This window comes from Pipistrellus hanaki (assembly GCF_964339955.1).
Source record: "Pipistrellus hanaki genome assembly, chromosome: 4".
NCBI lineage: Eukaryota > Metazoa > Chordata > Mammalia > Chiroptera > Vespertilionidae > Pipistrellus > Pipistrellus hanaki.
Window position 1 is genome coordinate 78238107 of NC_140506.1, and position 24351 is coordinate 78262457.

The 24351-nt window shown below is 37.3% G+C and overlaps 1 protein-coding gene across 1 annotated transcript; it reads left to right on the forward strand.

The window, feature by feature from the left end:
• Nucleotides 1-3166: 3166 nt before the first annotated feature.
• Nucleotides 3167-22429, forward strand: SEPTIN14 (septin 14; the record flags this gene model as incomplete). Its single annotated transcript, XM_084880749.1, has 9 exons — nt 3167-3223; nt 7171-7291; nt 7937-8132; nt 10041-10227; nt 13871-14032; nt 15366-15462; nt 17793-17961; nt 19297-19435; nt 22256-22429. The coding sequence occupies exons 1-9, from the start codon at nt 3170-3172 to the stop codon at nt 22427-22429; spliced, it is 1299 nt and encodes a 432-aa protein (XP_084736875.1). The 5' UTR covers nt 3167-3169.
• Nucleotides 22430-24351: the final 1922 nt, after the last annotated feature.

Below are 24351 nucleotides of genomic sequence, written 5' to 3' on the forward strand. Positions count from 1 at the left end.
CTCCAAAAACTTTAAAGCTCAAATTTTATCATTTCCAAGATCCATGTTCAGTTATTTTTTTCATGTTACAAAGCACACTGTTTTAGAAATAACCAAGTATCTGTCCTTTGTTTTTGCAATTGAAATCGGTGTTCCAGGAGAAAAGAAATGACAGTTTCTCACAATCACATAACTTGTTTTACTCAAGACAGTCATCACACTTGTATACAGATTAAGTGCTTTATGGTGCTCACCTTTTTCTTTTTGCTGTGAATGAGTGACAGGACTAACATAGTAACTAATAATACAATTTGGCACAACTGCCTTGATTAAAGTAGCAGCAGTTTCATCCACCATTGCTTTTGAATCATCAGTGCAAATGTCAGCACACTGGAAAAAGAAAATTAATTTAGTACTAATAAAACTATGTTGACCTTATAAAGACCTTGAAAGAGTTTCAGGGTGCCCAGGGGCCAAAGGGCTATCCTTTGAGAGTTTCTGCTCCAGGTTTATGAGAGAAGTAAACCCCCATTTTCACAAGTGCATTAATTAGGCTTTTAAGTGCAAGTCATCTACTGTAGACTTGCAAAAAAGTCAGCACTCACACAGAAATATTCCTTTAAAAATGTTTCTAGCTTGCCCTAACTCTGTGGTTCTCAACCTTCCTAATGCCTCGACCCTTTAATACAGTTCCTCATGTTGTGGTGACCCCCAACCATAAAATTATTTTTGTGGCTACTTCATAACTGTAATTTTGCTACTGTTATGAATCGTAATGTAAATATCTGTGTTTTCCGATGGCCTTAGGCGACCCCTGTGAAAGGGTTGTTCAAACCCCAGAGGGGTTGAGACCCACAGGTTGAGAACTGCTGCCTAACTGGTTTGGCTCAGTGGATAGAGCATCGGCCTGGGGACTGAAGGATCCCAGGTTTGATTCTGGTCAAGGGCATGTACCTTGGTTGCGGGCACATCCCAGTAGTGGGTGTGCAAGAGGCAGCTGGTCAATGTTTCTAACTCTCTCTCCCTCTCCCTTCCTCTCAGTAAAAAGTCAATAAAATATATTTTTTAAAAGTCTCTAGCTTTATTGAAATGTAATTGACAAATAAAAATTTTACATATTTAATATGTGCGATGTGATGTTTTAATATACATTTACATTGTAAAATGATTACTGTAATTGGGTTAATCCACATATCCATCACCTCATAAATGTCTCTAGCTTGCCCTAACTCAGTGGTTCTCAACCTTTGTGTGTGCGTGTGTGATGGGGGAGGGTAAGAACACTTAATATCTACTCTTTTAGAAAATTTCAAGAATATAATACATAATTATTAACTACTAGAGGCCAGCTGCACAAAATTCATGCAAGGGGCTCAGCCCTTGCAGTCCCAGCTTTATCCAGAAGGTCATCCAGATGGTTGTTCCACTGTTCGGGCCATCAGTTCTAATTAGCATATTACTCTTTTATTATTATAGTCACCATGTTGTACATTAGATCTCTAGAACTTTTATCTGCAGGATAGTAACTTGCTTCTAATTCTGAGAAAGGGTAAGTATAGGAAGTCAAGAAGCAACCTTTTTTCAGTTTTTTTTTTTTTTTTTTTGTGTGTGTGTGTGTGTGTGTGTGTGTGTGTGTGTGTGTTTTGCATTAAAGACTGCATTTAATCAGACCAAGGAAGGGATGGGTGCGGCAGGCCCTGACTTCCCCTCTGCCTGAGTCCAGCTGGAAATGCCTCTGTGGGCAGCGCCAGCAGCTGGGCACGTGAGGTGGAGAAAGCACTGAAGGTCACATGCAACTTCCTGCCCAGGGAAGTCAGACGTGTCTATAAACAGAGCAGTGGGACAGTTCCTTCCTTCACCTCGACTACAACAATACATAGAAATAAATTCTAGTGTTTTTTGTTTTATTGGGGGAGGGGGAGTAGAAGATACAGGGCAGAGAAAAGGGCTGGAGAGCAGGTGACCTTTGTTTTTATTTTTCCTCAAACACAGCGCTTTTTTTCAGGGGTTTAAATGTTTATTGTGGCTTGCAACTAAAGACTGAAATACTCACTGTTAACATTCTACTAAATAATATAGAACCTTTATATATACCAGTCTGGAATAAACCATACCATACAACAGAATACTATCTGTGTGAGGGAACACGATTAACCATTAGGGGAAAGCGAGATAAATCTATGAACTAAAGTGGAGTAATCCTCAGGTTATAGGTAGGGAAGAAACCATGATACCTAGAGCCATTCTTTAATTCTGTTTGCTTCTCTCTTTGCTCTACCCATCTATAACATGTGCTTTTCAACTATGCCTCGTTTTCTCAGTATCTTTGTGCCGTCCTCAAAAGTAGGGTAGCCTGTCCTTCGAAGGGAGTTCTGCTGACAAATCAGTACACCATGCTCTCTGGTATCTGTCCTCCTCGGTTCCAACGTTGCAAATCAGGGAAGATTTGGTCCATAAATACAAAGAACACCAGCTTTGGAGTCAGTTCGGACCTGTGTCTGCGGCATCCCTGAACTCTTGGGCAGGTAAGCAATTTAGTTTTTCTGAATCTGAATTTTGCCACCTTGCACATGGCAATGAAAATCTATGCATTTCCTGTCTGTCATGAGGGCTGAAAGAGGTAAAACACATAAGCACCAGGTACATAGTAAATACTTCATCAATGACAACTATCATGAACTTGGTTAGAGTTTAATGGGTTTGTTTAGACTTTTATAAGCTCTGATTTCTCAATTCTCCTTCAGTAAGTACACTCGAGCACTCCAGTCTCCCCTGATAATCTACTCTGGAAAGGTAAGTACTGAAAGTATCTACCTGGTTCTTTTAGCACCACCATTTTAAAGCAAAATTCCCCTTTTCCCTTTTCGTGCTCAGAGAGCTCTTTGAAGAAGAATATTCTTTGTCCTGTTGATTTCAAAAGGGAGTTTACGTTTTGTTGGATGCTTTCCTCATGTTTGTGGCTAAGTGTATTGTTGCACATTATAAATTGAATATTGTATGTCAAATAGAAGCTTATATAGCAAACAGCCACAGTTAAAAACAGATCCATAGTGTGGACTGAAAGCCCAAACCTGGGGTAATGTCCATATTAGACTTCCTGGTTAATCAAAATTATGTTGTAGGAATACTGCCTTTTATAATACGTTTTTAAAAGGTTCTTGTCCTTTGTTTTCAGCTCTTTCAGTCTGACATGGCAGAAAGACCAGTGTGCACATCCAAGCAAACGCCCGATGATGAAGACACAGTTGAGTACATCTTTCAGATAGAACTCTTCCTTCTGTACTTCAGCAAGATGGTATAGTTTCAAAGCACTGACTCAGTGCACCGAGATAAACCTAGATGAGAAAGGCTTATGCTTGGACAGGAATTAACTTTTATACTGATTGGAGTTAAGCATCAAAGATGTTTAAATAATTATGGCATGTTTCTTGAGTCTGCAGACCTTATTAGTGGTGCAAGAGGTTATTCCTGTTTAACACCAAAGAATGACAAATTAAACCCCAGAGCCTCTCATTAGGTAACAAGAAAAGTGCGGATTAGATGCAAATGTCTGTGGAACTTTATGGACTGATAATAAATAACTTTCAAATGAAGTTTATTTTGGGAAGGGGTTGGGTGGCTACTTGTTTGTTGCTTTATTGAGTGGGGGATTGAACCAAGTTCCATTTTAAGATGAGCTCCTGTTCTAGGGAAAATACGTAGTAACTTACCTATAAATTAACACTGAAAGAGAGAATAGTATGTCTCAATGGGTGAAAACTTGGCTTTAGAATTCTGTTTGACCAAAATGTCAAATCTATACATGAGTATTGAGTTACGTTGAGTAGTGTTCATTTGTGCCTAATGGTGTTTTCTCTTTTTCAAACACACAGGTTTTTCCTATAGCTTAGTTTTAACCACCAAACTATCTTTTTTTAAAAAATCACTCTCTGATTTGTTTTATTTATGTTTCAAGTATATTACCAACTGTGCCTTAATCAGGATATTTTAATAGTGTAGGTAGTTTAATATTGAAACACAGGAACAAACACATATACACATATACATACATGCAAATATAGCTTTAAAAAAAAAACAAACAAAACTTTGACATATTTTCTCTAAAAAGAGGGAAACCAAATAAAAGATTACATAAACTAAATAACAATTTATGCTTCACTTGGTATCCAGAGTTTTGCTATAAAATTAGTAAGATTAATATGGAGAATTTTCTTGGTTACTGTGTATCTTAAAAAGGACAGAATGGATAGAGAGTGTACTTTCCTTGATTATAGAAAACTGGCAAGATTATTAAAAGAAAAATTAAAATATTTTTCAAAAAGCTGGGTTGACAAGTTAAAGCCATTCAATGACTATGTTTAATGTATGCTCCATTAAGCTCTGAGGGGACCAATCACGCCCGCAATATGTGCCCATAACTGGAATCAAACCGATACTCTATCCAGTACTGATACACAGTACTCAGCACTCTTTCCAGCTAGGGCCAGCTTCCCAATTTAAACCTTTCCCTTTAAGTGTGCACATTCCTTACTGCAAGGGCACATAGTCCATAATTCTGCTGCTAAGCTCACTGCCATACTCATCTCCTGTTCATAGTACTTACCTCCTCCATCAATATTATCCTGTCTTCAGGAGGCAATCTGCCATCTGCAGTCTTTTGAATTATCTTTAACTACTTCCAAGTTCCTATATTTATTTTTGTATCAATATAATTTTGCTACTTGGTGTGACATTAACAAATTTTAACATTTCTTGAATGGTTTTCATCCTCATTCAAATTGTAGGCTTTTCATAAGTAAGACTCCTGACTTATGGAATATTGGAGTGTGAAAAAATTTGAAACTTACCTAGTTAAATGTTCTCAATGTACAGAGCAAACAGGCAAAAGTGACTGTCAGAAAGGCTCATGATGACTAGTGAATTTTCTTAGTGAACTTGTCCCAGTACCCCTGAAAAACGTACCCAGTGAATACGTTAACATCAGGGGCTTGTCAGAACTTGTAGAGATTTTTATAGTTTACAAACTATGAATTTATGAACATTATCTCATTTGCTAGATGAACTTGTTACCAGGGATTAAAATAATCTGTGTAGCACTTCAGTTTCATGTGTAGACGCATGAAGTAATCCTTTTAATAGTTGGCTAAACATTATATTTTTATATACTACCTTGTTTACCTCTTAATTTCCTTTACTTGTGCATGGTGCAAAGGACAAGATTTGTGCATTCAAGGACAATATTTGAATAACCACAAATTCCAAATTAGTAGAACCTGAAATATTTGTTTTCTACATAAGATGGACATTTTGTAAAACTAAATACTAGAACAAAGAACTTTTGACCCATCAGAAGACATTTGTTAAGTAACAGTGATGACGCCATGGAAATCCCTGCTTGCTCTGCTTGTTCTGTGGCAAGAACTTGGTGCTAATGAGGACAAGGTTGCAGGTCCTTTCTCGATAAGACGATGGGCTATGTTTTGTTCTATATTTTGGCACACAAAGCACTTTGATCTGATACCTCCCTGAGCTACAGAGTTAAAAATGAGAAAACTCTTTTAAAAGGGAGTCTAGGCCAGAGAGGATAGCGAAGTTTCCAAATCTATTATTGTTACATTAAAATAATCTTCAGATTGCTGAAACCAGTTTGGTTCAGCTGATAGAGCGTCGGCCTGCGGACTGAAGGGTCCCGGGTTCGATTCTGATCGGGGGCATGTGCCTTGGTTGTGGACACATCTCCAGTGGGGGTGTGCAGGAGGCAGCTGATCAATGATTCTCTCTCATCGATGTTTCTAACTCTCTATCCCTCTCTCTTCCTTTCTGTAAAAAAACAATAAAATATATAAATAAATAAAAAATAATCTTCAGATTATATGGATCAAAATGTTCTGTTTATAAGTAGAGAAGAACTAATAATTTATCATACAGATAAAGCCCTATCTTCTAAGAGCACAAATAATAAGGAATTAAGTTTTTTTAAATTTCTTATTTGATTATATTTTCAGTTTGGTATTGTTAAATACACTTTCTTTGAATATGAAATCACCATTGAATTCCTATCAATTAATCTTTGGTTGATTCCTGGTAGCTAGGGCTCAGGTCCTTTCCCTACTAATCACTTCATTCAACCATCAACTATTGAGATCCAGTTTGGATCTTAACCCTTATTTTGACATGAGAAGAATAAGTTAATTCTGATACTAATCATAGTAATATTACTAATTTAATACAAATATTTTTTATAGCTATATATCCATCTCTCTATATAAAAGCCTATCATCCATTATGACTGAATTGGAACAACCAGTTGACCAGTCACTATGACATACACTGACCATCAGGGGGCAGACACTCAATGCAGGAGTTGCCCCCTTGTGGTCAGTGTGCTCCCACAGCCAATCTCCCACAGCCTCTCCTCTCCAGCCACCCCTCCTCCCCCATCCGCCCTGATAGGGGGCTGGCAGGCCAACCTCCTGCGGTCCCTCCTGCCTTCTGGCCCCCCTGATAGCCCCAATTGCTGGCCAGGCTGAGGGACCCCACCTGTGCACAAATTTGTGCACTGGGCCTCTAGTTATGTTATATCATACTGTATAATGTCCATCAATACTTGGTGTATATATTTAGGTGCTCCTATGTTGGGTGTATACATGTTTATGAGTTATATCCTCTTGTTAGATTGATCTCCTCATCATTATGAAATTACCTTGTTTGTCTATTGTTGCAGCTTTTGTTTTAATGCTTATTTTGTCTGATATAAGTATTGCTATTCCAGATTTTCTTTCATTTCCATTTGCATGAAATATTTTATTTTATTTCCTCCCTCCCTGTTTCCCTCTCTCTCTATCTCTTTCTCTCTCTCTCTCTCCCTCTCTCTTTTTCTTTCTCTTCAACCGAGGATATTTTCCTATTGATTTTTAGAGAAAGTGGAAGAGTGAGGGAAAGACAGAGAGAAATGTTCCCTATCGGGGCACATGCCCAGGTTTCAGCTTGAACCACAGCAGGGGGCATGCAGGAGGCTGCCAACCAATCGATGATCCATGTTCCACTTTCATATCGATAGCTCTCCTTCTCCCTTACTTTCTCTCTAAAAATTAATAAAAATATTAAAAAAAGAAATATTATAATGATTTTTTCAGATGATATTTTCTATTCTGATTAAAATATTTTAACTTGTGTTTGTTTTTTTTTCAGCAAAAAGAAGAGAATATCCGTTGTTTAACTATGCTTGGTCATTTTGGTTTTGAATGTTTGCCTCATCAGTTGGTTAATAAATCCATTCAACAAGGATTCTCTTTTAATATTCTCTGTGTGGGTAGGTGCCAAAATTCTCCTCTGAATTATTACTTAATTTTTCCAAATGCTCATTTCAACTTATCTTTCAGCAGTGCAAAACTGGTGCTGTTAATTCAAGAACATACCTTCATGTTTATATTAGTTTTCATCTTCTTAGCCATATTACCTACACACTTTTTTAAAAAAAAATTATTTATTTATTTTAAATATATTTTTATTGATTTCAGAGAGGAAAGGAGAGGGAGAGAGAGATAGAAACATTAACGATGAGACAGAATCATTGACTGGCTGCCTCCTGCATGCCATCCACTGGGGATTGAGCCCGCAACCTGGGCATATGCCCTGACCGGGAATTGAACCGGTGACCTCCTGTTTCCTGGGTTGACACTCAACCGCCGAGCTACACCCGGCTGGGTCCTACACACTTTTTTTTTTTTTTTTTTTTTTAAATGCTTCAGTACTCTTCAAAATCTGATACAACTTTGTGTGTATTTTATTTCTATATTATGTTAATGACTGAAGGACTCAGGAGTAGCATGTATATTTGCAAGGATATCACTGTCTTTGGAGTACGTGGGACCCTTTAAACCACTTCGGAGTGTTACTTCTCAGCCCCTATATATCAAATCAATAACCCTATATGATGTGTCCATGCTTATTACAGGGGAAACTGGACTTGGAAAATCAACACTGATTGACACATTGTTTAATACTAATTCGAGAGAGAAAAAATCCTCGCATTTTCGCCCAAATGTTGAACTTAAAATTCAGCCATATCAACTCCAGGAAGGCAATGTTCAGTTGAAATTAACTGTTGTGACCACAGTGGGATATGGTGATCAAATGAACAAAGAAGCCAGGTGAGCATGTTCTTATTTTAATGAAAAGCTTTTCGTACTCTTGGTGACACATTTCCTTGATTCTTCATGTTCCCTGCAGTTTTGCGTTGCTGCTTTCACATTTGAAGTAGCAGACACGTCCTCAAATCTTTGCTAGTTGCCCTCAGATGCAATATACTATTCATGGGTCCTGTTGAATCTGGGGCTTTCTCTGACCTTGTATGATATCCCAGCTGCCCATTTCTCTCTCCCTATTGTGGAGAAGGTCTTAAGAGTTTATTTCTTCTCTAGTTCTCACAGCTCACAGGATTGACTGCTGGAAATGGCTCTTTTTTCCCCCCCAGAAAGCATTTCATAGATCAAAATTTTCAGAAAGTGGTTCCTCCCCTGCTCACAGGGCCTGGTCTGATTTCTCTGAGCACATTTCACTTGCCAGATTTCACTCTCCCAACTGCACTCAACAGTATGTGCACACAGAGCCAACTGCAGAATGGGGAGACGTGTGAGGTTAGCACTTGACCTTTGGAAGTGCCCATAGGCCCAGTGTGGGAATCAGAAGCTGAGGCTCTCCCCAATTTCAGGGTGAGATTCCTCCTGAAATCCTGAGCCTGTAATGCACTTCATGCCCTTTGATATTTTTATCTGCTTCTTTCCCATTCTCCTCCCTCCTTCCGTTTATGGGAGGAAAAGGGTATTTCTCTACGGTTGTTGGGCACTTACTCCCTTATCCCTGAGAGGGATTGCCACCAGCTATTTCAGCCCCAGGTTGTGCTGCCTTGAGGGAAGGCTGACACTGGCAAAGTTCCTCTTACCTTCTCCAATGCATCCACATTTATTCTTTTTGCTGTGCTCTAATGGAATCTCCCATCTTGATGGATGAACTTCTACAAATACGTTTTATCGGTGGATGTATGTGCAAGTAAACACTCTCCCGCTTTCCCCTGACTGCTTCAAAGTGGGGTCAGGGCAAGGTTGCTGGCTTCTGCTGGTTTCAGAGCTCATAGGGAAGTGCAGTTGGGCAAAACTCCTCCTGGTTCCCTGGCGTATGGTGCAGGTACAGTTCCCACAGAGGTACCTTTGTTAGTGGATAGATTAGGAAGTGTTCACGCCATGATTAGGATGTCACTCTTCTGAAGTTTTACATACAGTAAGACTTACTTTAAAAAAAATATTTTATTGATTTTTTACAAAGAGAAAGAGAGAGGGATAGTTAGAAACATCGATGAGAGAGAATCATCGATCAGCCGCCTCCTGCACACCCTTCACTGGGGATGTGCCCGCAACCATGGTACATGCCCTTGACCGGAATCGAACCTGGGACCTTTCAGTCCACAGGCCGACGCTCTATCCACTGAGCCAAACCGGTTTCAGCTACTTTTATGGTGTGTATTTCTGTGGGGTCTTTTAAAATTGAATTTATTGGGGTGACCTTGGTTAATAAAACCAAACAGATTTCAAGTATAGGTTTTTAAGTTGGGTAGAGTTGCACCATCTCAGCTGGGCCATAGAAAAGTTCTGTCACATGAAAAAATTCTCTTGTGCTTTAGTTTCTCTACTCTTCTGCTGCTACCACACTGTATTATTTCAGCTTCACAATAAGACCTGACACGTGAAGACTCTATCTCCTTGATTTTCTTTAATATGTTTTGAACACTCCTGGTCCTTTGTACTTCTATATACACATAGAAATGGGCTTCTGATTGGGATGATGTTGAATTGAAAGATCATTTTGCCATTTCTAGAAACAATGTGAACGATGGGCCTTTATTGGTTTGTGATTGCCACCTTTGTCAGAACATGCTATGCACATTTTTATTTCTATGAAAAGCTATTGAGTGCACACATTAACTATTTATTACATGATAAAAATGTAGACTTCAGATGTTATTACTATGTGATGCTAAATGTTTAAATAATCATTTTTTTCAGCTACCTACCAATAGTTTCCTACATAGATGCTCAATTTGAGGCCTATTTTCAAGAAGAACTGAAAATTAAACGTTCCTTTGCCGACTACCATGATACTCGTATCCACGTGTGCCTTTACTTCATTGCACCTACGGGACATTCTCTGAAGGCCCTTGATCTGTTAACCTTGAAGAGCATTGACAGTAAGGTGTGTTTGGCAAATCCCTCAACCGGTCAAGATTTGATAGTTATTTTGAGATAATATATATCTTTCAGCCATTCTCATCTATGAACTAATTTTGTGATATGTGTACATATACATCATATTTTTTCCATTAATGTTTAAAGCACTTGATATTAGTGTCCCAACAACACCATTACAAAACACAGACTTATGGGTTTTAAACAACAGAAATTAATTTTCTCACAATTTTCGAAGCTAGAAGTACAAGATCAAGGTGCTGCCAAATGCTGTTTCTCCTGAAACCTTTCCCCTTGGGTGGCAGATGGCTGCCTTCTCACTGTGTTCTCATGTGGTCTTTCCTTTATGCACACATCTGGTGTGTCTTTGTGTGTCCAAGTTTCCCCTCCTTATTAGCACACCTGTAAGATAGGATTAGGGCCCATTTAAAGATTATGTTTCCACATACAAACCGTTCTGAGGATTGGGGCTTCAGCATATGAGTGGGGGGAGAAGAGACATATTCAATCCATAACAGCATTTGATAAATTTCCATCTTATCTTACTTTCTAGAGAAATTTAATTAGAAAATTCATTAGGATAATGAGATGCAGGTTTAAAAAAATAAAAATGTAGTTTTTCTTGTGATTGAATAATAATTCAGATTGAGGTCATTTGCCCATATTTTTAAAATTGAAATTGCTCTACAATATTACAAAATGATCCATTACCATTTCTCTGGTACCACTGATGTTTCATTTTTAAATATATTTTTATTAATGTCAGAAAGGAAGGGGGAGGGAGAGAGATAGAAACATCACTGATGAACGAGAATCACTGATTGGCTGCCTCCTGCCATGCCCCACACTGGGGATCAAGGATCCAGCCTGAAAAAAAAAAAAAAAAAAAAAAAAAAAAGGATCCAGCCTGTAATCCAGGCTTGTGCCCTGACTGGGAATCTAAATGTGACCTCCTGGTTCATAGGTCGACGCTCAACCAATGAGCCAAGTCAGCCGGGGTGTTTTGAAACATAAAGCTTTCATAGTCCTGGCTACTGGCCCTATCAGACAGGATGCAGAATACAACATGTATTTTTTTTTTTTTTTTTTTTTTTTTTTTTTTACAACAGAGGGTCAAATTACATATAAAAGAAACTTATGCCACGATATTCTTTTCTGGCTCTCAGCCCTGATTAAACATACTGTTTTCAACTTTATTCAACTGTAGAAATGGAAGGTTCTAAAATCGCGAGGAGAGTATTGAAGAAGGCCTGACTTTTGCTATATTTTGTTCAAACTAGAAAGAAATTTTGTACTTAATCTCATCTATCACCAAGTAGTTAAAAAAAGTTATATTTTTAGTTAAAATTAAGAGTTGCCTTAATAAGAGCTGCCTTAATTCCTCAGTTTGTTATATATTCAAATAAGAAGGGACACACAGTTTTGCTTTTAGTTTTAGTTTTAAGACCATTTGTAATCATCACGCTCTTTCCAGATACAGGAAACTGCTCGTGTTTGCAGGGACATTTTACATAAAGGGGTGGGCAAGGTTGTGGCTACGGTTGTCTTCTCTCCCAGGTTGATCAGCTCTGCTTGCAATAAGTGACTTTTGTTCTTAAAATCTGAACACCTGAGGAATTGTTAACATGGAAAGTTTTTATTTCATTAAAAAATATTTTTATTGATTTCAGAGAGGAATGGAGAGAGAGAGAGAGAGAGACAGGAACATCAATGATGAGAGAATCATTGATCTGCTACCTCCTGCACCCCGCCCCCACTGGGGATTGAGCCTGCTACCTGGGTATGGGCCCTGATCAGGAATCCAACCATGAACTCCTGGTTCATAGGTCAATGCTTAACCACTGAGCCATACCCGCCAGGCAAAAGTTTTCATTTCTTATCTTCTATACTAATAAAAGGGTAATATGCTAATTAGACGGGGTTGACTGACTTCCTTCTGGACAAAGCTATGGTGGTGGGGGCCAAGGCAGAGGGAGTTGGGGCCGAGATCAGCCCGGCAGTCGGACATCCCATGAGGGGTTCCAGATCAAAGAGGGTGCAGGTCGGGCTGAGGAACTTCTGTGCACAAATTTTGTGCACTGGACCTCTAGTGTGTTAATGATTTGCTGTCACAGAGGGTTTCTTTTTTCAGCTTTGTCACCAATACAACCCAATGCATTTATGTTAGACTTGAATCTACCTTAGCAGCTGTCTGCTTTTTTATTGTGGAAGCTTATTGTTTACAATGATAAATTTAGACAAATTTTTGAACATTTATGTGACAACATGGAAGCCCTAGATTGGAACAAGGATTTTTTTAAAAAGTACTTTGAAGAATCTAAAACTAAAACAATATGTTTAAAACAGGCTTTTGCACATTTCTACTTATATCACAGAACTTGACATTGTATAGTTATGCTTTAACAAAATATCTTATTATAACAATAAAAGACATTTTAAAATTTTGCATATTGTTATTTTCTACGAAGTTCAATTATTAAACTGTAAACACAAGAAGACAGGATTAATTATATTTTAGAATTAGAAAGAAAATATGAATGTTTTTCAACCTTAAATATGCTATATGGAAATAATTCCTTTTTACAAATTACAAACGTATTTGTTAGCAAGATGCTGTATACACACACACATTTAGCCTTTATTTATTTATTTATTTATTTATTTATTTAAAGTATATTTTATTGATTTTTTACAGAGAGGAAGGGAGAGAGATAGAGTGCTAGAAGCATTGATGAGAGAGAAACATCGACCAGCTGCCTCTTGCACACCTCCTACCGGGGATGTGCCCTCAACCAATGTACATGCCTTTGACAGGAATTGAACCTGGAACCTTTTAGTCCCCGGACCGACGCTCTACCACTGAGCCAAACCAGTTTCGGCCACATTTAGCCTTTAGAGTGTGGCAATCAAAATGTCTATTATTTTTGGGTGGTCTTTGGAAACCATAAGCAAAGCTGTCTGTAAAGACATACAGGTAAAACAAGGATCTAATAAAAAGCAATATGAGTTTATGAAAAAGGTGATGCAAATGAATGACAAGTAGAGAACAAATTGTTTTATAATTTTCAGGAAAGATTTCTTCTGCGTTTTTGCACTCAGATAAGAAATCAAATTGCTCGCCAGGACTGGTTTGGCTCAATGGATAGAGCGTCAGCTTGGGGACTGAAGGGTCCCGGGTTCGATTCCGGTCAAGGGCATGTACCTTGGTTGCGGGCATATCCCCAGTAGGGGGTGTGCAAGAGGCAGCTGATCGATGACTCTCTCTCATCGATGTTTCTAACTCTCTATCTCTCTCCCTTCCTCTCTGTATAAAAATCAATAAAATATATATTTAAAAAAAAAAAAGAAATCAAATTGCTAATGAATTAAATACATTACATCATCTTACTACTTACATTTTACTACCTCCTGATGTGTTAGAAACATAGAAAGTTTAAGAAAACAACAAAAATTAAGACTTCTAAGCCTGAGCTCTCATAAAAATATATCTTCAAAAGAACTGAATATTTTGGGAAGCAATTTTGTGAGGAAAGCATGATAATTAGTGATTATCGAGATATTTATTGTTAGATAGTTGAGGTTTTTGACTGTAAAAATTCCAGTGCTAACAACAAATTCTCAATAGTGAGATTGTGTTTCTTTCTTACCAGGTGAACATTATACCACTGATTGCCAAAGCAGATACAATTTCTAAAAATGATTTACAGGCATTTAAGAGAAAGATAATGAATGAATTGATTAGTAATGACATCCAGATATACCAGTTCCCAACAGATGACAAAACGACTGCTCAAATGAACTCCTCAATGAATGTAAGCTTTCATTTAAAGCTAATTCTATTTTACATGTGGGAATCAAATATAATTTATAAGTAACAATATTAGTAACATACTGTCACTCTATCTGACCAAGAGACTATAAATAAGGTATTTTCCCAAAATCCAGTGTCAAAAATGTTTTATTTGTTTGTTTATTTATTTTAAAAAATATATATTTTATTGATTTTTTTTTTTTTTTACAACCAAGGTACATGCCCTTGACTGGAATCAAACCTGGGATCCTTCAGTCCCCAGGCTGATGCTCTATCCACTGAGCCAAACCAGTTAGGGCTCGCTTGTAATTTTGAAGTGGTCATGGGAGGAGGTGATCATAGAGTTTACCTACTCCACCATCTTGACTGGCTTCCCATAACCCATTTATTTTAAGATATCAAAACTAAATAGATTTTGAAATTAAAAAGCAACATAAATTTTAAAGTTATTCTCCTGTATTACATTTTCTTTAGATCTTATCTTAAAGATTTTGGCCTCTCTTACCTAGTAGTATACCAAAGAACTCACAAGGAGTAATTTTTCATCAAAACCAATGAGTAGACTATGGTTAATTATTAAATATACAACATAATGCTTAACAATTTTTACCTTAGACATTGTATATCAGCTCTTCCATTCAATCATACCAGCTATATAACTTCTGACAGGTCATTAAAATCTTGTATATTCTGCGGCTACATCCTGTTCAAAACTTTATCCTTACGTATGACTGTCCTCCTACTTTGCTTATCTTCTTCCCAAATCTCCCTTAAATGGCCTCAGTTTTCAGACTTCCCTTGACTCACCGTAAGTGATTAAAGTGACCCTTTAATTGTATTTAGAATTCATATACATGTCCATGTATGAATATGTATATATAATACAAAGCACTATTTATTAATATGCTTTATATTGTATATATGTGAACTAATTTTTATAGTTATTCTCAACACTTTTGTCTTTTAACTTTATGCTGGAGTTAAAAGTGATTTGCACATTATTTTCTTGATATTATTTTTGTGTTTCAGGATAAAGATAATGTGAGAAAAATGGTTTGTCTACTAAGAATCTTTTTTCTTTGTATTTTCCACAGCATAATGCTTTGGTTTAGGCTCTACTCAGGAGATAATTTTCAGGGCTTAACACTAATGCTTGCAGAAATCAATGTGCACATATTTGCTGCCAAGTCATAAAATCTGAGGCAGGGTAGATCCCTTGTTTGCATAAGCTTATGATGTTATTCTTGTCTCTGTTGTTTCCATAGCAGAAGTAAGAGTAACAGCATATGTCATGTTGGTATAAGGACATGATTACAATTGTCCTTCCTTTATAGGAACACCTACCTTTTGCTGTGGTGGGGTGTATGGATGAGGTGAAAGTCGGAAAAAGGATGGTCAGAGGCCGTCTCTATCCTTGGGGAGTTTTACAAGGTAAACATGTCAGTGAGCAGGCTTGCTCTGGTCTGGTCATGTGTATGTGTAGACATATATGTTGTATATATAGTATGTATATGTATATAATATAGTATACACTATATTATATACTATAATGATATCTACTATAAATATCCTATATTATCATAACCTCAAAATATTTTAACTTGTGCCAATATTAGTAACTGTGGCTAAACAGTAAACTAATGGTTGCTAGTAAGGAGCACAGATTCTGTTTCATTTAGTCTAATGCTTCCTTTGATTGTGATTTATTCTCACAGGAGTTTGCTGGAAGGTGCTTTAGGCAGAAACCCACAGATGTTACACAGAACATCCTTATTGACATGCTTTCCATCCGCACATCATCTCCCTGTGCGTGTTGGGAAGTGCTTTGAAATATATATATATTTTTATTGATCTTTTTACAGAGAGGAAGGGAGAGAGAGAGATAGAGAGCTAGAAACGTCGATGAGAGAGTAACATCGACCAGCTGCCTCTTGCACACCCCCTACCTGGGATGTGCCCGCAACCAATGTACATGCCCTTGACCAGAATCGAACCTGGGACCTTTCAGTCCACAGACAGACGCTCTATCCACTGAGCCAAACCGGTTTCAGCTGGGAAGTGCTTTGAACCAAAGGACTTTGAACATATTGAAGCCTAAATATTAGTGTTTAAAACATATTACATAAATTAATTACTACCAAATTTATTTATTCATCTATTTTTATATTTTATTGGTTTTTTACAGAGAGGAAGGGAGAGGGATGGAAAGCTAGAAACATTGATGAGAGAGAAACATCAATAGCTGCCTCTTGCACACCCCTACTGGGGATGTGCCCGCAGCCAAGGTACATGCCCTTGACCAGAATTGAATCTGGGACCTTTCAGTCCGCAAGCTGATGCTCCATCCACTGAGCCAAACTGGTTTTGGCCCAAATTTATTTTTTATTTTATCTTTTTAATTTATATTTTGATTGGTATCAGAAAGAGAGAGAGAGAGAGAGAGAGAGAGAGAGAGAGAGAGAGAGAGAGAGAGAGAATCATCAGTGATGAGAGAGAATCATTGATTGACTGCTCCTGCATGCCTCTCGTGGGGATCAAGGCTGCAATGCAGGCATGTGCCATGTGCCCTTGACTAGACTCGAACCTGGGACCTTTCAGTCCCCAGGCCAATGCTCTATCCACTAAGAGAAACAGCTAGGGCTATAAAACATTGTAAAGTGGTCACTAGAAACAAGGATTATAAGCTATTTTAAAAATGAAGAAATATAACTTACCTTTGGATTATATTTAGACATTTCTATTTGTTATCTAGCATCTTGATGAGTTGGAATATTGTAGTATCCAGTCATTTGTTGTCTAGTTTATATGCTAGTAATACTAATTATTGGGGGTTGGGTTATCTCTACTTGTATTAGTTTCAAATGTTGTTTTTAAATTGATGTATTAGAAAAAATTGTTTTAAATAAGATGTCCTTTAAAATATATATTTTTATTGATTGCAGAGAGGAAAGGAGAGGGAGAGAGAAAGACATCAATGTTGAGAGAGAATAATTGATAGGCCGCCTCCTGTAGGTCTTCTACTGGGGATGGAGCCCACAACCTGAGCCCATGCTCTGACAGGGAATCGATCCGTGACCTCCTGGTTCATATGCTGATGCTCAACCACCAAGCCACACTGGTTAGGCAGACATTTTTAATTTATGAAACATAGTTAAAAAGAACATATTTTAGTGAATATTAAATTTGGTTACAATATCAAACGCAATACACAATATGTTGTACTCAGTCTTCTGAATGTGACAAACACAAGAGAGAACCATGTGAATTTATTGATTTATTTTAAATATTGACTAATTTGGTCTCATAAATATCTTGTATAAATAGAATATGATAACTTAAGCATGCACAGTTATAAAGATCTTTATGGGAGTGGATTTAACATAATGAAATTATTTACTTTACTGGAATCGGACTAATTCTTTGTTAGCACTCTGTAAAATACCTTGAGGGTAGCTTGTAAACTACTAGCATAATTAGTGAAAACTTATGCCCTGTGTTCATATAACATAACATTTTATTGTTTCATATTTATATTTTGGCTGATAAATTTAAAGCACATTTTCTGGTTTATTAATAAACTGTGTCTATAATTGGAATGCACCATATAAACATAGTTACATGGCGAAAACAATTTTAGCTATTCATCAGAATGATCCTTTAGCTGTTATTTTAAATGTTTTGTGTACATACATTTATTCGATAAAACGTATTGAGTGCCAGGGACTGATAAAGTGTTGTGGCTTTATTATTTCTCTGTCTAGTGGAAAATGAGAATCACTGTGACTTTGTTAAGCTCCGGGACATGCTCCTTTGCACAAACACGGAACACCTAAAAGAAGTAACCCACACTAAGCACTATGAGGCTTACAGGCGTCGCCAACTGCAGAAAATCGGCTTTACTGATGTGGGCCCCGACAATCAGCCACTCAGGTGAGTCAGGATTTTGCTAGAACAAGCTAAGGGGTGATTTACAAAGCCCCTGCAATCATGGGACACAATCGTTTTGGAACAAGAACAACTGCACTTCTCATAGCGTCAATTATTCTGAATGTTATGGGTGTGTTTTTAAATCATTTTCAGACGTAGAGAACATTTGTAAGAGTAGCACAGTGCAAGGGCTCATGTATATGCTAAATTTTGTGTACTCACTATGTGTATACGCTAACGTGTACTATATCCAAAAGAGAAGTCCAGAAAGGAGGTTGATAATTACTAGCAAAGGTTGACAAAGGATATTGAGAAGATGGAAAGAATATGGGAGGACTGGAGGAAAAGCAGCATTGTGATGTCATGGAAGTCGAGTGAAAATAGTTGGGGAGCAGGTGTGTTTAGTTATATTGAAGAGAAATAGGATTGGCGCTGCAAAAGTGTGACAGTTGTGTTAGTCTTGGTGCTTTGAGCACAATCAGAATTGAACTGGCTATCTTAAATGAATCATAGTTTGAAAGATGCCTGGCTTTATTTTAATTATTTTGAGAACCGCATAAATTAGAGATTCTTGCGAATTTTATTGTGAAAAAAATGTGAAGAAATGTGATATCATGAAAAGTGGTGGGAGCAAGAAATCCCTTATATAACTGCTTTCAAAATTCTAGTACTTTATATATATATTCTTTATATTCTTTTTAAAAATAGATTTGAGAGAAAGAGCGATTGATTTGTGCTTCCACTTATTTATGCATTCATGGTTATTATTATTATTATTTTTTTTTTTTGTAATCCTCACACAAGGGTATTTTTTCCATTGATTTTCAGAGGGAAGGAAGGAGAGAGAGAGAGAGAGAGAGGGAGAGAGAGAGAGAGAGAGAGAGAGAGAGAGAGAGAGAGAGAGACATTGATGTGAGAGAGACACATTGGTTGAGCTGGGGATCAAACCTGCAACCCAGGTACATGCCCTTGACTGGGAATTGAACCCATGACCCTTTGGTCTGCAGGCTGATGCTGTAACCACTGAGCATGCCAGCCAGGGCTTATTGATTGTTTCTTGTGTATGTCCCGACCAGGACTGAACCCATAACCTTGGCATATCCGGACGATGCTCTAACCAACCAACCTACCTAGCAAGGCCTATGTTCTCTATATACAGTACTCTTATATTCAGTATTGCACCCACCTCATTTTTACATCTCATGATATAACAATTCCCATTTCTATATATGGGATAATACTGATCAATGTTTTTACATGGGACCGAATATATAATATATATCTTACATGTTTATTTATCAGCATTTTTATATAAAACTAATAACATTTTCTTTTTAGTTTTCAAGAGATCTATGAAACCAAAAGAAAGGAGTTCCATGAACAATGCCAGAGGGAAGAAGAAGAATTGAAACATAAGTTTATGCAGCGAGTTATGGAGAAAGAAATAGCATTTAAAGAAGCTGAAAAAGAAGCAAGTGTTTCCAGTTTGATATAATTTGCATTCATTTTTAGGTGTCCTATTAATTTAGGGTATTTAATCCCAATAATTTCGTTGATTTCTTTTTTATTTCAGAGAAGAAAGGAGAGAGAGGTGGGGGGGGGGAGAGAGAGAGAGAGGGGGGGGGGAAGGGAGGTATATATCTTGATTTATTGTCCCTTATTTATGAAGTCATTAGCTGCTTTTGGTATATCTCCTGACTGGGGATAGAACCTTGATGTATAGGTATATGTGCTGCTGAAGTGAGCCTGAACCTCAGTGTATTGGGACGTTGCTCTAAGCAACTGAGCTACCTGGCCAGGGCTCTTCTCTGATTTTTAAAATCAGAGTTTTGTGGTTTTCCTTATGTGAATTTTGTATATATTTTGTTAGATTTATACCAAAGTATTTCATTTTGGGGGGTGCTAATGCAATTGGCATTGTGGTTTAATTTGAAATTCTACCTGTTCATTGCTGATATATAGAAAAGCAATGAACCTTTTTAAAAAAATTTGGAATGTAATTTTTAATCTTTTATTTTCAGTTACAGTTGACGTACATTATTATATTAGCTTCAAGTGTATACCGCAGTGGTTAGAAATTACATAATTTAAGTAATCATTCCAATAATCTTGTATCCATCTGACATAATACATAGTTATTAGTATTATGTAATCCCTACAATGTTCTTTGCACCCCCGAGATGATTCTAATCAAGTCTCCAAGTTGGAAACCCAGGCATGTGCTCTTAACTGGAATCAAACCCAGGGCCCTTAAGTCAGCAGGCCAATATTCTATCCATTGAGCCAAACCTGGTAGGATTATTGCCATTTTATTGTTCATATTTATTTATTTTCTTCTTAAAGAAGACCTTTTAACATTTCATAGAATACTGGTTTGGCGGTGCTGATGAACTCCTCTTGTTTTTTCTTGTCTAGAAAGCTCTATCTGTCCTTCAGTGTGGAATGCCAGCTTTGTTGGGCAGAGTAACCGTGGTTGTAGGTCCTTGCTTAGAAAAACAATGAACTTTATATCCTGCAACGTTACAATCATTTCATTAGTTCCAGGATATTCTTTTTGTCAATTCTTTTGCATTTTCTACACTGATGATCATGTTACTGTGAACGAGACAGTGTTGTGTCCTCTTTCTCAGTCTGTAAATGTTTTAGTCCTTCTGCTGTCTTGTTGCCTTAGCAAGGGCTCCCAGTACAGAGCTGAAGAGGAGTGGCGAGAGGACACACACTTTGGACCTGTTTGGGGGGAACTTCAGGCTCTCTGATATTTGAAATGTTTGTATACTAGGGTGAGGGTTAGCTTTCTCTGGTTTCTACTCTCACGGTCCCATTTTTTAAAAGAAGCGTTTCCACAGTGAGTTTTGCCATCACTTACAGATACCACACTCACATCCCCAGCCCTTCCAGTCATTCTTCTTCCCATTGTATCTAGATGCTCATTTGCATCTCAGGGCTGAAGATGTAATTCCAAGAAACATCTGACCCCAGGAAAAGAAAAAAGAATCTTTATTTAGAACCATGATCTCAGCCCTTGCTGCACAATAAAATCACCTGGGGAGCTTTCTTAAGCACGGAGGCCTGGGTTTCAGCTCCAGGTCACCTGATGTAATTGATCTTGTGCAGCCTGAACATTGAGAGGTTTGTAAGCGCACTGAATAATTCTAAGGAGCACCTAGGGTTGAAAAGCATCGGTGCTCATGCCATGTTTGTGTTCTTCACAGCCATATACACCAGACGGTTAATATTGTGGCAGTAGAATCCCCCGGTCTACTTGTTTTTCCAAAAGTTAAGCTGCAAATAAACTTGTCTTTCAGAGTTTTATGCCATACTACAGGCCCGATGCACGAAATTCGTGCAAGGGGCTCAGTCCCCGCTGCTGCAGGCGGCTGCCTCTGCCTCGGACCCTGCTGCCAGGGCTTCCTCCGGAAGGATGCCCCATTTAATTAGCATATTACACTTTTATTATTATAGATAAGCCATACCTTCTCTGATGCATACAAGCAATCCTTACGTTGTTGAATGAAGTTGTGCTAAGATCTGGGCCCAACTCTAACGGACTCTTTCGTATGGCTGATTATGTTTATTTTAAATTCCACAGATTAAATACAACCTCACAAGTAAATAAAAAGTAACTGAATGAAGTCTTTGAAAAATTTTTTCTATAATTATGCTAATTTCACTGAACAAGGAAAGGTCTTTATCATTTAAAGTCTTAACAATTGTTTCATAATTCATGCTATATTTCAATGTGTATATTTTTAATGAGCATGAATTTATCAAATTTTATTTGAAGAGATTTATGGGGAAGTGTAGAGTGAGAAAATGCACATCATTTGGAAAAACAAGTATTTAAAAAACTGAGTGTTGCCCTAGCCAGTTTGCTCAGTGGATAGAGAATTGGCCTGCGGACTGAAGGGTGCCAGGTTCAATTCCAGTCAAGGGCACATGCCTGGGTTACAGTCTTGCATGCTGGGAGCAGATGATCAATGATTCTCTCTCATCATTGATGTTTCTCTCTCTCCCTCTCTGAAATCAATGAAAATATATTTATGAAAAATAAAAAACTGTTGTTTATAGCCGTAGTTTTTATTACATTTGGTTCAATGCGGAGACACTTTTTAATTGATGAATTTTTAAAATATGTGAATGTTTATTTTAAACAAAGTTTTGAGATTGTTATTAAGATTAAACTCCACTTTGACGATTAATATATGTTTGATAAGCAGGAAAGAAGCCAAGCTTGTTCCCAGGAATAGCCACACATGGCGCTCTGAGTCACAATTGTATCTTTGTCTCACAGCTACAGGACAAGTTTGAGCATCTTAAGAGAATCCAGCAAGAGGAGACAATAAAACTTGAGGAGGAGAAAAGAAAACTGGATGAAGAAATCATGAATTTTTATAAAATGAAGGCTGACTCTGAAACATCGCAGACTCAGGTTTGCACCAACATAAAAAAGGACAAAGATCGTAAGAAATAGTCCTCTCTCGTCGTTCTCTGTTGTAGAGCCCTGTCTCTTTGGATCCTATCTTCCTGGGAGATTATCTTCATAGCACTTAACTGACTGAAGTTCTACTAAGTCTTAAAACTTGTCTGTTTATTGTATATTTCCCTCCAGCTCTCAAAAGCAGGCACCTTGACCTTCTAGTTAACTGCTGTTTCCTCAGCATTTTCCTCATCAAAATCTACTGAGTGATTTCTTGATAGTTTTTATTATAATAAAAGATTAGTTTTTGATTAGAACTCCTATACTTTGATGTCAGTTCTTATAAACCTAATATTCAGAAGTTAGAGAGAGCCAGAGAACAATGGGAAACCGTGAGTAACATTTTGCTGATAATATTATGCCTTATATGTTAAAATAAGTTATGAAAGTATTAGGAATAAGATAATGCTTTGTAATTTCAAAAATTTCCTTTCAGCATGAAAGTCATACCAGTTCTATAGTAAATATAGTGTAGTGTTATAAACACTTGTAGTTAACATGGTTCTGAAAACACACTTGTGATACATATTCTTTAACACATGTGTTAAGGTGTTTAAGAACACATGTAGTTAGATTTTTCTAAAAAGTACCTGCTAGCTCTGCTGTGCACTGTGTATTTCAGTGATCGGAAGGGACATTTGAAACAAGCATGTATCAAAGCTCCTTGCAAGCTGCGTTTTGAATGATGTTACTTCCGGGAATGGAGGTGATACTCATTCTGCAGTACATGCAGTGAATTCTTAACAAATTTCTAAGAACACTATTTGCAAGCTGCAATCAAAGGAGTTTATATCAGTAATGGAAATACACTTTGTAATGAATGTGGTGGTGATAAAGAATACGTCTAAAGAAGATGTTGATAAGAATGCTCATTGTAAGCTGAATTCAGTTCATCAGTGGAAGTGATTACCGTTGTGTTATGAAGGTAGTGTGTTATTACAAACAGTTCTAATAGAGATATCTGTAAAATGCTGCTTTCAAGCTTTACTCAAGCCAATGTTATATATACAGGTGAATAAAAATGACCCCCTTCCTGCAATGCATGTAGAAAAATGCTTAAGAACATTCTTTCTAATAACTCAACTTGCAAGCTGCATTTTAACTACTGTTATTTCAGTCAATGAAAACAATGCACATTCTGAAATTCATAGTTTTTTAAATGTATAAAGAATACTATTATGAAGATATTTCTAAGAACGCTACATGCAAGCAGTTTAAGAACAGTGTTATAGTCAAGAATGAAAGTGACACTCATTCTTTATAAAATTAAGAAAATTTAAAATTTTTTGTTGAGTTCAGAGAGGAAGGGAGAGGGAGAGAGAAACGTCAGTGATGAGAGGGAATCATTGATCAGCTGCCTCCTGCATGCTCCCCACTGGCGGTCGAGCTCATAACCCGAGCATGTGCCCTGATCAGAAAGCCAGCTGTGACCTCCTGGTTCATAAGATGATGCACAACCACTGAGCTACACTAGCCAGGCTAAGGTGACACTCTGTAATGAATATAGTGAAGTAAAGATGACCTTTTCTAATACGTTTCTAAAAACACTAGAAATATGAATTTTATGTTAAAATTTAGGCTAGTTATATCAGCAAACGTTATATCAAGGACACTCTAATAAAGATGTTTCTAAGAACACTACTTGCAAGCTGTATTCACAAGTGTTATATCAGTGAATATAAGTAATCCTGATTCTGTAATGCATGTTGAGGTATAAACACTTATAATTAGAACATTTCTAAGAATGCTGCGTGCAAGCTGTGTTGTGGCAACTACTGTGTAACTGAATAGAGTAATTCCCTCTGGAATGCAACTTGCAAGCTGCTGAGAACAGTGTTATATCATTGAGCAGATGTGACGTCCATGCTTTAATAAATTCACTGAAGTGCTTAAGATCCATTGTAATAAATATATTT